Source organism: Argentina anserina, chromosome 5 (assembly GCF_933775445.1).
Source record: "Argentina anserina chromosome 5, drPotAnse1.1, whole genome shotgun sequence".
Taxonomy (NCBI): domain Eukaryota; kingdom Viridiplantae; phylum Streptophyta; class Magnoliopsida; order Rosales; family Rosaceae; genus Argentina; species Argentina anserina.
The window spans coordinates 3,481,886-3,496,773 of NC_065876.1; the positions used below are offsets into that span (position 1 = coordinate 3,481,886).

The 14,888-nt window shown below is 37.8% G+C and overlaps 3 protein-coding genes across 3 annotated transcripts; 2 read left to right on the forward strand and 1 right to left on the reverse strand.

Annotated features, from left to right (window-relative positions):
* The first annotated feature begins 35 nt into the window (after window positions 1-35).
* LOC126794240 (uncharacterized) lies at window positions 36-1,012 on the forward strand. The gene has a single exon (XM_050520906.1). It carries the CDS (start codon window positions 356-358, stop codon window positions 812-814), a length of 459 nt encoding a protein of 152 aa, XP_050376863.1. The 5' UTR covers window positions 36-355; the 3' UTR covers window positions 815-1,012.
* A 3,425-nt stretch (window positions 1,013-4,437) lies between these two features.
* LOC126794175 (methionine gamma-lyase) lies at window positions 4,438-6,990 on the forward strand. The gene is made up of 2 exons (XM_050520833.1): window positions 4,438-5,308; window positions 6,300-6,990. Exons 1-2 carry the CDS (start codon window positions 4,504-4,506, stop codon window positions 6,875-6,877), a joined length of 1,383 nt encoding a protein of 460 aa, XP_050376790.1. The 5' UTR covers window positions 4,438-4,503; the 3' UTR covers window positions 6,878-6,990.
* A 3,649-nt stretch (window positions 6,991-10,639) lies between these two features.
* LOC126794487 (cytochrome P450 78A9-like) lies at window positions 10,640-13,049 on the reverse strand. Its single transcript, XM_050521220.1, has 2 exons — window positions 11,958-13,049; window positions 10,640-11,357 (listed from the first exon to the last, which is right to left on the reverse strand). Exons 1-2 carry the CDS (start codon window positions 12,933-12,935, stop codon window positions 10,743-10,745), a joined length of 1,593 nt encoding a protein of 530 aa, XP_050377177.1. The 5' UTR covers window positions 12,936-13,049; the 3' UTR covers window positions 10,640-10,742.
* Between the last annotated feature and the right edge of the window lie 1,839 nt (window positions 13,050-14,888).

Here is a 14,888-nt window from a genome sequence, read left to right on the forward strand (position 1 = left end):
GTTTGGACCAAACTAACTGAAAGTGGTTTAGTGTCATATAAGAACTGTCCCTGTGGGTTGGTTCGGTATTTGATTTTTCTTAGCTCAATCCGGAAGTGTCTGAAACCAACACGCCAAGACCATGTGAAAATTGTAAGCACGCAAAACAAATGGCATGCACCAACGACAATAATAATGTCCATTCGGTGAACTACCCTTATAAGAGAAACCAATTGTCTCAACCCCCCAGCCAACCACTTTAACACCCCTTCATTGAATCCCTTGGCCCTTATAAGCTCTTTACCATTATATTTAGTCTCCTCCATCCTCTCAATCTGGAAATCAAGACCCAATTTGCTTAGACCTGACAACAGAAATGGCTCTAGTTGTGGAAGACAGGCGTGCAGGTGCTGAGATTGTGCATGGAGCTGAAGAGTGTTACCAACAGTCCATTGATCTCTTGGAAGAGCTGGGATTTCCTAAAGGGGTTCTTCCCCTGCAAGACCTGGTGGAGTGTGGTAGGGTGAAGGAGACTGGGTTTGTGTGGATGAAGCAGAAGGCGCCATACGAGCACTTCTTTACTGGGTCCAACACGCGTGTGAGCTACGCGACGGAGGTGACTGCGTATGTGGAGAAAGGCAGGATGAAGAAGATGACTGGGATCAAGAGCAAGCAGGTATTTCTTTGGGTGCCGATCACTGAGATGATCATGGAAGAGCCATCAACCAAGAAGATCACTTTCAAGACTCCGATGGGGATCGGGAAGACTTTTCCGGTCACTGCTTTCATGACTGAGGAGGAGAAGCAGAAGTTTCTGGAGAATGGTAACGAGTGAAGTAAACTTGGAATATCTAGTATGTAAACGGTGGTTAATTTCGACTATGATAACCTCCGGACATGATTGGTGATTCTGTCTGGACAAATCAAAATCGGCAGTCTTTGCAGACATAATGTGCTGGTGATTCATACTTGTAATTTCATTTTCTGATTCTATGAATGTTATTTTCGAGTTAATGATATGAAATGATTGTAGAATTCTACTACCAATCCAAACCAAAACTTGACTGTTCTTGATCGATACTTATGTTTTCTCATTTCACAAAGATGAACAAAATTAACATTGTAATCTGGTATACACAAAACTCAAATTCAAAAGCCCAAATACGGAGTGATCAACAACCAAAGACCAATTCTGTTAAAAAAAAAAACCAAGGACCAATGCATAGTGCATTTTCATACACCTTAATACTTTTCAAATTATACCCCATGAGGAGTTTCTATTTATACATCACAAACAGTACTTAGAGACTTTTTCTTTAAGTTAGTTTGACTTTGTCAACATGTGCAAAATTATCAATATATATAAGTATAAGACTAAACAAAAAAACAAATATTTCAATACAATACATCTGATTTCTCAATATTTTTTCTTACGATGATATGTATTGTTATGAATTGTAGATAAATTTTATTATACTGTGATTCTATTCATGCTTGAGACTCGATATAGTTACAATATGTTTGAATCAATAAAATGAATTTTTAAAATAAAAAATAGAGTTTTATTGATTTATTGGACTATAAACATTTTGGAAAAATTAGGAAGGTAATATTTTAGTTGTTTGTCAAAATAAATTAAATATCTAATTACCAATGATGTATAAATATTATTTTTAAAAGTATGAATAGAAGGTCTTATAGTTCAATAGAGTGGGATTGTTTCAACATTAATGCACCTGATTTGACTGGAATTCTAAAATTATAATAGTAATAATACATTAGATCTGATCAAAATTTCAAAAATTAATAATATTACAGCCGATCAAATTCATACCTTAAAATCACCATCAACAATAATATATTCGATCTCATCAAAACTCCGAAGTTAAACTTAGTTACGATTTACATTATTGGTGCAAGGCATGGGTGTAGAGGGTAGGAGGACGACGAGTGTAAATATAACCTTCAACAATCCAAGCACAACAACCACTCAAGGAGGCTTCCTAGTAATCTAACACGGAACAGTCCAACCTGAATCAAACGGAAATAAATTTGCCGACCACCGTATATTTTCCCACATTGTGTCCACCATTCTAAACTCATGTCATGTGTCTAATTACTCAATTATTGTCTAACTTTAAGTTGAGAAAAGACATATGGTGTGAGTTTAGAAGGATTGACACAAAGTGAGCAAATAAAAGGTGGTCGGCAAATAAAAGATTTGACAGTAGAAGTTTTTCTGGGTGCTAGAGAGCAAGATCCAAATGAAGATGCTAATTTTTTTTTCACGTTATTAGGAGAGGCGGAGACACCATTGTATGAGGGTTGCCGAAAGTATTCTAACTTGTCATTTATTGTCAAGTTGATGCACATAAAGTGCAGTAATACTTGGAGCAACAAATCATTTAACATCTTGCTAGAACTGTTGAAAGATGCATTTCCTATGTGCGAAAAACTTCCCACTTCCAATTATGGTGAAAAGAAGATTGTAGAAGAGCTTGGTCTTCATTATGAGAAAATTGATCCATGCAAAAATGATTGCATAATATATTACAAGAACAATAAAGATGCAATTATATGCCATATATGTAAGACATCGAGATGGAAGACACAAAGTTGCAAGGGGGACGATAAGAAGCGAAAGAAGATTCCATGGAAGGTATTGTGATATTTTCCTCTCACATCAATACTTCAAAGGCTGTTTATGTCATCCAAGACACCATCAAGTATGAGGTGGCGTTCTGAAGAATGTGTGAAAGATGGTCAGTTAAGACATCCGGCGGACTCATAAACTATATTTTCTTATATTTTGTACTATGTATCTTATCAATTACACTGTTATAGTTCTCACTTTTTTGTAGTCTAACTTCTTTGTTTCATTGTTTTATTTTTTTCTTTCTCTTTTATAGGACAATATTGCAACAGATGCAACTGCACACCATGATGAATATGGTAGGGGTGAATATGATGCTAATGGAGGTGATGATGAATATGAATATAATAATGCAGATGGTGATGACTATGGTGATGGTGATGAATATGATGATGCAGATAGTGATGAAGTTGGTGATGAAGATGGTGACGAAGGTGATGAAGATACAAATTTTAATGAGGCATTTTACCATTATAATTAAAATGTAGTTACTTAGTTACCTAAGATCAACAATGACTTATTTACCTTCATTTCTTAAGTTTGACTCTAGTTTTAAAATTTGTCTTGGACCTATATCAACTTTGTATCTTTTTCATACAATTTAATTGCTACCCAGGTTTCTTTAATATAACGAATAATTTTCATTATTCTATTTCTTACACTTTAAGTTAATAGGTATGATTATATATGAGAAAAAATATTTGCTGATAAATTTTGAATGAATAAAGCACATTAGAAAAACTGTTCCGACTAACTTTTTCCTATTACTCCTATTACTTGGCCCTCGGAAATGTTTGATTTTTTTTTCCGAGAGAAAATTATTAATTTCCAATGAAACTTGACCCTCAAAAATATGTTTTTTTTTTCTGACTCCAAACATTAGTCGGTTTTGCTTAATCTTGTAGAAATATTTTTTCCAACCACTAATGTTCGTTAGAAATATATTCTTAGGAAAAAGTTTTTTCGACGAGTATCAAATTATTTCCAACGACTACTTTCTATCGGTAAAACATTTTATCTTCGCGAATTGACATTAATTTCCGACCACCGAAAATATATTTGCGACCAATTTTTGTTGTCGAAAATAAGTCTTTTTTAGAGCTGGTCGAAAAATGACTATGTCTAACAAACCTTTTTCCGACAACCACCGAGGGGATCTACCTTTCGAAAAAAGGCTTTTCCGAGGGGAAATTGTCTTTTTCAACCAAATGTCTCCCTTAGAAATGAGAGTTTTTGTTGTAGTGATAGAGGCCTCTATTTATAGAGGATTACATAAACATAACCGTAACATTATAGGAAACCTATCACTGGTAATCACTACATGGAATACTAATTCCTTATTCTATATGAAATAAGCCAAGACACATTAGAAGTGAATATCCTTAACATTTAGAACCATCAACCAAACTCGCACCCTAGGTGGCATATATGCTACCTCAAACTTAAGCCGTCATTAATTAAAGTTCACAGGCCTTTTTGTAAATAAGTACATGACAAAAATTTCCGATCGACGGTAATATTGTGAGATTGTTTTTGTGCTTACTCCTTTTACTATTAATTTATGCCGACATGTAATATTGTAAAGTAATGACCAGATTCTTTGTACATCCATTGACAGAAGATGAAAGCCAGGTAAACATGGAACGGTAAACATATCAACGAATAAAATCATATCGAGTAAGAAATCAATTACTTTGTAACAGCAGCTACAAACAATCCAATCTCCACTGTCACCTGCCCCAATTAGCAGTACAACCTCCTTCTACGGCTCTATTTACTTACACATACGCCTCATAACAGCTTGCCTTAGTTTAATTAGGGACCTCCACCCTCCTTCCCTCAGTTTGTCCTTGCCAGCCTAATTTTTTGCAATGGCCGAGACCAAACCCCAAGCCTTTGTTCTTCCCACCACCAACAACACCAAGAAGAGAACCGAGCATGACGTCATGGACGGCCCAGATTATGCCGCTTCCGCCGCCAAGAAGTCCATGTTCCTTCCTACTGCGGCGTCTGCGGCGTGGGAGGACCCTGCCATGGCATTAGCCAGTGCTCGCCACGAGTTTGGCGAGCACGGTGGGGTTAACATGTCCATCGAGGCCTCGGCCACGTTCACCGTCATGGAGCCGGAGACCCTCCAAAAGATGTTTTCCGGAGAGCTCGGCGCTGATCGTGACTTCTTCATCTACAGCCGTCACTTTAATCCCACCGTCCTTAACCTCAGCCGTCAGATGGCAGCGCTCGAGGGCACCGAGGCCGCCTACTGCACCTCTAGCGGTATGTCCGCCATCTCCTCCGTCCTGCTGCAACTCGTCAGCAGCGGCGACCACATCGCCGCTTCTAGAACCCTATACGGCGGGACCCACGCCCTCCTCACCCACTTCTTCCCCAGAGCCTGCAACATAACCACAACGTTCGTGGACATAAACGACCTCGACATGGTTAGGAATGCGATCGAGGTAGGAAAGACTAAGGTCCTCTATTTCGAGGCAATGTCTAACCCTACTCTCACCGTGGCTAACATACCGGAGCTCAGCCGAATTGGTCACGAGAAAGGCGTCACCGTCGTCGTGGACAACACCTTCTCTCCCATGGTTCTCTCCCCCGTTAAGCTCGGCGCCGACGTTGTTGTCCACAGCATATCCAAGTTCATCAGCGGTGGTGCTGACATCATTGCAGGTACTTCCCCAAAACCTTTGAATTTTTTTCCTTAAATCACTCGCTAATGGATTGTGACCAAGCCATAAAATACGATAAATATTTTGCTGATTTTGTGGTTCGACGCTCAAATCCAGAACATATAGAGAATCCGAATTGTTATTACACAAAATCGAATCTACTACTACAAGTAGATTCCCAGATGAGTAGTGACTATGATTAAAATAATTTTAGTGAAAATGGAATCTATTACTATAAGTAGATTCCCATATGAGTACGTACGTAGCTATGATTTAAATAATTTTAGTGATACGCTTCAAATGAAAGGATTTATTTGTGACGGAATCTAGGAACATATAGATGGATGATATTTCCGGGATGGATTAGCTAAGAATGATTAATCATGTGAGTATGTGACAGGGTTGATCGAGGGCTACATACTTTTAAGTTCTTTTCCCTCGTGAATCTTGTTCTGATCTGGGACGTACAGCTGCTCTGCCTGTGTTTGTTTGCTTGTGATTTTATAGGGAATGGGGTTTTGTATGTATACACTGTGTTTGCTGTTATTAAGCTCAGTTTGCTGTATATCGCTGCCCATCCCCTCCACACTCCACAGTACTCGGTGTTAACATGGGTGACTCCAGTTAGAGTTGTATTCTTCTCCCGCGCGAGAATCTCTTCCGTGAACCGTGTACCACAGCACGGCTTCATGCGAAGCATGTGCTCTCTGGTTCAACCTATATTTAATTCTAAGAGAGATAAGTTTGCTACAAACTTTTAACCTGATCTCTAAACAAAAACAATGTGAATGCAATAAGCTAAATATTGACTTGCAGAATTCGTTATCGGATTCTGCCGATTCTGCTTGAATATTATCTTATTTGGCAAGTATAATCCTCAATCAGAGTTGGAACACATCCCACTTAATTAGTATTCTCAGTGAAAGTAGGTTTTGTGATTTGACAACAGTCTTTAGTTTTGATGGCAATGTATACTAATCAAACTGATGCAGGTGTTGTGTGTGGACCTGCAAGCTTGGTGAACAAAATGATGGACCTTCACCAAGGTTCTCTAATGCTTCTGGGACCGACCATGAATGCCAAGATTGCATTTGAGCTCTCTGAGAGGGTCCCTCACTTGGGTCTCAGAATGAAAGAGCACTGCAACAGGGCATTGGTGTATGCCACAAGGATGAAGAAGATGCGACTAAAGGTCATATACCCGGGCCTCGAAGAGCATCCCCAGCACGAGCTTCTCAAGTCTATGATCAACAAGGATTATGGCTATGGAGGACTTCTCTGCGTCGACATGGGGACTGAGGAGAGAGCCAATAGGTTTATGAACCTGTTGCAGAACTACACTCAGTTTGGTTTCATGGCTGTGAGCTTGGGGTACTATGAAACTCTGATGTCCTGCTCTGGAAGCAGCACAAGCAGTGAATTGAACAATGAGGAGAAGGAGTTGGCTGGTATTTCACCTGGGCTGGTTAGAATGTCAATTGGCTACATTGGAACTTTGGAGCAGAAGTGGAGCCAATTAGAGAAGGCACTCAACAGAATGCATGATTCTGGTTTGTTTGGCAAGAAATGAGTGTTTTTTTTTTTTGTGTTTTCGGATTCAGGAATAAGGGCCAAGTTGGTTTGATCTTGTAAAAACAGGCTGACCCTTTTCTTTTCTTATTTAAGAATTTTCCTAATTTTATGCTTTTTAAACTGTAGAGTTGCTAACCAGAATGTTTTGGACCTTTATCTGCTCGATCTTCTTCGCATTGAGAGAAGTATCGAGCCACACGCCCCACACCCAAGTAGAAAGAGGCCAGGAGGGAATTTCACTGCTTTCTGATTCACATTATATTACGACTCACTGCGTTAGGCCCTATCGCAATACGTGAACCCCTTGGGCAGAAAAATAAACTAATCTGGCTTAAGGCAAAACCCCCGAACATCTTCCCAAAGAGAACTCAAACCAGCCCAAGTACTTGTCGACAATTATAAGGCGACCAGAAATATCAGTGATAGTTATAATCCAAGCCCAATAGACAAACATTCTTTTCAACTTCCCAAGCCAACCCACATTGAAATCAAATTTCTAGTTCCGTACGGTACTCGCTTGAATATATAACAGTATGGTCATCGGAATTGACAAGATCTCATCTGATCTGATCGACTCTGGGGTCTGTGTGTCCCATCATACACAAGGGGCATGTTTATTTGTAAAATAGGATGCAAAAGAGAAATCTAACCAAATCTTGCAGATATATCATAAGCTTGAATGCAATTAGGGGTTGAAATCACCCTACAAATCAACATCACTAGGCTGGTTTCAATCGCCCGAGTTGCCCACGAGAGCACAGGCACCAAACAACATAATAATATTAAACTGGACACTACAATAAATTGAGATAAGGACCTTACCGGCCTGAAACTAATGGCATCACAATAGAGATTTGATGAGGACATGACCAAACAACTCTAAAAGATGCAGACAATAAGATTACTGTGTATTTATTTGTTTGATTGTAAATTTGTAATTAGTTGTACTTTTCAGTTTTCACGGTGTTTCTCATCGTTCATCGGCTTTGTGTCTTTCAATCCATGCCACCTTTTTGGCTTTTTCACAACTTGCTGTATATGACTAGTGATTATCGTACTTCATTACTGATATGGCTCGGAGTGCGCACCCCGATCGGAAAGGGATTTTTTTTTTTGAGTAGTGTTTAATTCATCACATGGGTGGATCTAAGCCTAAAGTAGAGCCCAACCAAGAATTTTAGGTTTGTGCATAGCCCCTAGACAGATGCATGCATTCAAATACTAAATTACTGATCCATGACTAAAAATTTATTAAATGATAGGGTTACATTTAGTTAATTTATATATTCGTATTGCATTTGAGGGATCAAATTAACGATATCGTCTCTCTGCCCTCATTGGGTGTATCTTTTGTCTCAATTAATATATGTTTCTCGCACCGCCGATATTTTTATTTTAATAGAGAACTCAAGCACATTTGGACTCGGATTTCTTGATCCTCCATGATCATCAAAACAAAGACTAGAATTTCAACAAAAACGGAAATTTTGAGGGTCTAAAAATTGAAAATTTCAACGGAAATTTAGGGAAAATATCGATTTAAAAAAAATAATTGAGTAAATTGATATAAATTTATATAAAAACATGTAAATTTTGAATGAAAATTTAAGAGTTGTTTTTTTTATCAATTATATACTATATTTCATAAGAACTTAGTATATAACTATTAGTCTATAATGAGTTGTAGTAATTTGAGTTGAAAAATCGTTAATAATTATTAAATATCTACTTTAAATATATATATATATATATATATATATATATCGATGGCTAGGGACCCAAAAGGAGGCTCGGTCATCACGCCTTATATACATATGATACATTAAATATGAAATTACATAAGTGATTTATAACCCTATAGATGATCTATAAAGTACAAAATTTTCACTATTTTTAACATCTCCTTGAGTAAAGCCATGAGTATATTGTGAATAATAGTCATTATATGATACATCTCCTTTGTAGTTTTGCATGTATTGACTTACACGTCAACCATAGGGTCATGGACTGAATAAAAAGTTTGATTCCCCTAACATACAAATTTTGATTTCATTTGAAGTTGAATTGTTGGAGAATCTGAGAGCCTGACACGTGGTGATATTATGAAAATATTGAAAAGTTTTAAAAGTTTTCGAGATATATCGGGAATTTCGATAATTTCCACTAAGAAATGCTTAATATATAATAGATATATACATAGGCCGAAAAATGTAAACTATCGTGAAATTATCGAGAAAAGTTTCAATATTTTCAGTCCTTACATCATACAGACACACGTACATGATGGTCACATTCACTCATGAACATGAGCGCACAATTAACATGATCTCATTCATGCATTATACAAACATATCTTAATAAAGTTCAATTAGATAAGACTCATACCATTATTTTATTTTTAAAACAATATAATGAATTTGAGAGAATAAGTGAATAATTGTAATTTTATTTATAGATGTGGAGCCTTATATATAAATATTATATCAAAAATCCCGATGAATCTGAGATAATATATTATTATTAATTAAATATGGTATACTAAATAGGACAATATACACATCAAGATATATAGGAGATGACTATTCTTCAACAATTTTATACTTATTATTTGGCGATGCATTGTTCATCAACTTATGAACAAGTGCCGGTTCACGTGACTCCACTAGGATTATGCCATATTTGTTCTATTTATTTACTTGACTGCCACTAGGCATAATCTCTCTCTCTCTCTCTCTCTCTCTCTCTCTCTCTCTCTCTCTCTCTCTCTCTCTCTCTCTCTCTCTCTCTCTCTCTCTCTCTCTCTCTCTCCACGTAAACTAAATCAAGCTCTAAACTAATAGATAGACTATTGCCAATGAATAATACAACATGAGGCAATGCGCGAGTAATTGTAAACAAGTTTTAAAAACTCTAATTTACTTAAAATTAGGCTCTAAACTAATATAGTAATGACAAAAAAGTACAGCATATCTCGATTTTTTTCACTTAAATCAATTTTAAAAATCCTAATTCACCGACGGCACGGTATCTTAACCTTGTTTTGGATATACTCTACAATTGCTAGTAGCTTGATATGGATCGCTATATATGACTAGATACTCTACTCTCTTAAGAAGAGCGAATGACGTTGTCCTAATTTACATTATCCACCGAACAAGTGGATTTTTTTTTTTGGAAATTGTTTTCTTAAAACAAGTGGGAAATTTGCATTTAGAATACTGTGTACCTGTAGCTTCAAAGTTCGATAATTTGTCATCTTATTGCAACAAGCACACACAAAACAAGAAACATATGCAAATCGTCTTAAAAGTTGGTTGCGACTCGATCCAACGTAACTTCGATTCAAGTGCCTTGATGGTCATCGAGACTGCAAGAGTATAATCTTGACGTCCTCATGTTACTTACTAAGTTACTATCCACAATTCTGCGCCGTTTATTGAATCTACTAGGGTTGTGATTGATTAGATTATGTATAAACTCATCGCAAAAGAAGTTATCCCAAAATATTGCCCGTGCGACCGCCAACAGTACTTCAAAAGAATTTGACAGTTAGAAATCGAATGGCACCCAGTAACACATAATAAGTATTCATTTCTGTCACAAAGCCTCATATTACGACACTTTTTGGTCACAACTCACAACATACATATATGTTCCATGTTGCCTAAACCAAGGCATAATTATCATAATACACGCAGATGCTTAAACCGATGAGATCATACATGATCAAAGCTTACATATATATGAAGATGCTTGACAAGATATCAAATATCAGCAAAAACTTACTACAAACCACATAATACTCTTCTGCAACGTGTCTCTTTTCTTTGGTGCGAGTAGAGAAAAAAACCTAGTGCGATAGCTTATCTTCGCCTCGGATGCACCTGAACAGTGAGAGGGTTTGCCATCTCACATGAAAGCTTCAGCACGTCAGAGAGGTCGACGGGCTCAGCCTGTTTCCACTCAAACTCATGCAAAAGCGTCCCAACCCAGAAGCTCACTGTGGCCAACCCTAACGACTTTCCAGGACAGCTCCTCCGGCCAGACCCAAATGGCGCAAGCCTTAGGTCAGAACCCAACACAGAAAAATTCACGTCAGCATCCTTGGACGACACAAACCTTCCCGGCGAGAACTCGAGCGGGTCCGACCACACACGTGGACACCTCGTGATGGCCCACATGTTCACCATGGCCGTGGTTCCTGCGGGCACGTGGTAGCCATCAACTACAGTGTCTGTGATTGCCAAGCGGGCCCAGGACAGAAGAGGGCCGGGTGGGTGCAGCCTTAGCACTTCTTTGATCACTGCCGTTAGGTAGACTATTGAGTGAATGTCCGTCTCCATCAACGGCCTTGATTTTCCGACTACCTTGTCCAGATCGGCATGAACCTTTGATTGGATTTCTGGATGGAGGACCATTCTCGCAAGAACCCACTCTATCAGAACAGCCACAGTATCCGTTCCTCTGAATATCATCTCCTATAATTTGGACAACACCAAATATACAAAATTAGTAAAGCCAAAAATAATAGAAACCGACTAGGTATATGTGTAGCTGGCTTATATCTTGCTTATACTACATTGTTTTAAAGGTAAGTACATCGTCGGTATGTGTAGCTAGCTTATATGATCAAGGGGTCGTATATAGTACGGAGATGTATATCATATAAACATTTATAATTGATTGAATAAAATTACTATATTGATAATAATTTAATTGAATTAAATTATGACATTAACAACAAAATTATCATATTTATTTTACATATTTATATTTAATTAAATAAAACTATCATCATTACAACAATTTGTTTAAAAACTTGTAAAATGTTATAAGTGAAGTAATTACCTATAGTATAACTATAATTACTTAAATAATTGTTTATTTTACCATAATGATTACAAATTTATAGTCATATTTATAAATATGGGTACATTACTAGTACGTGTATACCTAAGAAAATTCCATATGATCAACACGAAAACAATCAAATATATCGGAAAAAAAAAAACACGAAAACAAATAGTACATATGTTACGATCGCAAAAATTGAAAGGTAAATTACAAGATATGCTTACCCAAAGTACTGCTATCATGTCGTGGTCGGACAACTTATCGGGTCCTTGAAGAGAGAGAAGAACGTCAGCAAAATCACTAAGGTTTTTCTGGCAAGTTTGGGCTCGATGTTCTTTGATAATACGGCCAACAAACACGTTGACTCTCTGAGCGAGTTTGGAGCATCTGTACCGGATGCTCTGGAGGTCAAAACCGGCCAGCCAGGGAAGGTGATCAGACCAGTTGAGTTTTCCCAACAAATCATAACCTTCTTCAACAAGCTGACTAAGTTCCTCGGTTTCTTTATTCAACTCACCTAGTTTATACTTACGTCCAAAGACTGAGCACATCATGTTGTTCAAAGAAGCTCTCCTCAGTACATCGCGGACGCAGAACTTGCGAGCGTTACAGCCACGTTCCGCCACGATGGACAGCATTTGGGCGGCGAGTTGGAACCGTTGGGGCTCAGAAGCGCAGACTTGTTTAGGGCAGAAGAGATGAGTAGCTGCGATTCGCCGAAGGGTAGTCCAGTACATCCCATAAGGAGCGAATCCAATTGCTCTATTAAACATCAGACTGTAAGCCGACTCTTTGATAGGTCGGTCGGCGAAAACGGAGCTGTGGAGGATTTCCTTGGCGACGTCAGGGTTGCATGTGATGATGACACGGGTGTCACCGAGGCTAAAAGCCATGAGCCGCCGGGCTCCTAAACGATCAGCCGCATTAGTGAGGTTTCGGTGAGCTAGTTTAGTCATGAGGTTCATGCTGCCGAGGATCGGAAACCCTCTTGGTCCGGGAATGGGGTTGGTGTTTTGATGATCTCTTTTCTTGCAATGATGTTTTCCCCATGGAGGGCCTCCAGGAAAAGCCCAGAAGGGAACGGACATGATTAGCCAAGCCATCCACATGAAGAGGAGGGCTAAAATGGTGTTTAGGGAAGACAGGGATTTATATTTGAAGAAGATGGCGAAAATCCAGAAGCTCTCTAGATGTGTTTCCATGGCGTTTAGGCCTGAAAGCAAACAAAACTTGTGTGGATGGGGTGCAAGAGTGAGATAATGGAGTGTTGTTTCCTTTCCTTTTTTGGGTTGAACTCAGAAGTCGGAAGTTTGTTTATATAGGCGGAGGATCATAATACCGTTATTTTGCAGCCTCAAAACGGAAAATGTATAACACTTCTATACTTTCAATTTTGCACCGCCACGATTATTATTACGCACAAATAAAGGACCATTCATAAATCATCGTTTAATCATCATTTTATTGCATTCTCAAACAAAAAAAATCATCATTTTATTGTATTTCACGGAGATTAAGGTAATTCGAACCGTTACGAAACCCTCGACCGTTGAAACGATTGTTCGCAATCTAGCCTGGCCAATAATACGACGACCACACATGATCACTAAGTTTACAGAAAATTAAGGACCTGTTATTTTCATTTGCACAATATCTTAAGATAATGATCACTAATCCTTTTCGGATTGATACATGTTTTTACGAATCATTTTTAAAATAATGTTAACTTATTCTATATGCTACTTTGGGATTTTAAATTCAATGAATTTATGTGGTTTGTAATAGCGTACTTTATTACTTGTTGAATGAGAAGTCTGCGATTAGCTGAGACTGAAGCCAAAATATAACGATGTTAATTCGATCAAGACAAAACGATAACGATGTCAGCGCCAATCCGATATTTTTGAAATTAAAAGAAATTTCAACTCCAGGAATTACTGTATTTCCCGTTCTAAACAACTTCTGTTATGAATCTGCAGCTTCAACAATTTTGCACCATTTGACTGCATGTCTAACCATTTTTTTATGTAATTGTTTGGCTAAGATTGTTCCACCGGTCCTTGTCTGCCTCAGGTAAAAAAAATTTAGGCGCTGAACTCAGATCACCGTGTTTATATATATATATATATATATAGTCTCTATCTAGAATTTCATAGTGAAGTTTCACTCTGGAATTTCAGAGTGAAGTTCTAATTTTGACACACTTTTCGGTCAAATTTTTTCACCATAAACGATTCAATATTTAGGTATGCTATTCAAGATCATCTCTATAAAGTTTCATCTAATTCGGACATCGTTAAAATATTGAAATTAGATTAAATCAATGAATGAATTAAAACTGTTCAACATGAACCGTTCGTGTAAATATCAATTTTGAAAGCTCAAACCATTATCAAATTGGATGAAACTTTGTAGAGATGATCTTGAATAGCATACCTAAATATTGAATTGCTTATGGTGAAGCTTCACTCTGGAATTTCAGAGTGAAGTTCAAATTTTGACACATTTTTCGGTCAAATTTTTTCACTATAAGCGATTCAATATTTAGGTATGCTATTCAAGATCATCTCTACAAAATTTCATCCAATTTAACAGTGGTTTGAGCTTTCAAAATCGAGATTTATACGAACGGTTCACGTTGAACAACTTTAGTTCGTTCATTGATTTAATCTAATTTCAATACCTTAGCAATATCCGAATTGAATGAAATTTTGTAGAGATGATCTTGAATAGCATACCTAAATATTGAATAACTTATGGTGAAAAAAATTGACCAAAAAGTGTGTCAAAATTAGAACTTCACTCTGTAATTTTAGAGTGAAGGTTCACTCTGGATATGGACTGTATATATATATATATAAGTTGTTTCAGGTGCGGAGGTCTGTATCTACGTGCGGTACGGATTCGCCGATTTTTGGCGATAGCAGGCCACCACAAGCGCAGTACCCACCTCCCGGTGATCCCGTTTATGTCGGCGGAGCTTCATCGATTACCCACAGCAGTTGGAATCTGTAAATTTTAATTTATGAGCAAATCCGGCGATTTCGCGACTTTGGTTGTCGTGAGTCGCCGATAGAGTTTCGACCGGCATAGACGAGATCGGTGAGAAGTGGGTAGTACGGCTGTGCCGATGCGGCCCGCCGTCGCCAAAATCG

What these genes read in the sequence shown, in the direction of transcription:
- LOC126794240 (XM_050520906.1), top strand. Translation starts at nt 356, where the DNA reads ATGGCTCTAGTTGTGGAAGACAGGCGTGCAGGTGCTGAGATTGTGCAT.
- LOC126794175 (XM_050520833.1), top strand. Translation starts at nt 4,504, where the DNA reads ATGGCCGAGACCAAACCCCAAGCCTTTGTTCTTCCCACCACCAACAAC. An exon ending in TGGTGCTGACATCATTGCAG is followed by an intron (nt 5,309 to 6,299) that starts GTACTTCCCCAA and finishes AAACTGATGCAG; the next exon opens with GTGTTGTGTGTGGACCTGCA.
- LOC126794487 (XM_050521220.1), bottom strand. Translation starts at nt 12,935, where the DNA reads ATGGAAACACATCTAGAGAGCTTCTGGATTTTCGCCATCTTCTTCAAA. An exon ending in ACATGATAGCAGTACTTTGG is followed by an intron (nt 11,358 to 11,957) that starts GTAAGCATATCT and finishes TCCAAATTATAG; the next exon opens with GAGATGATATTCAGAGGAAC.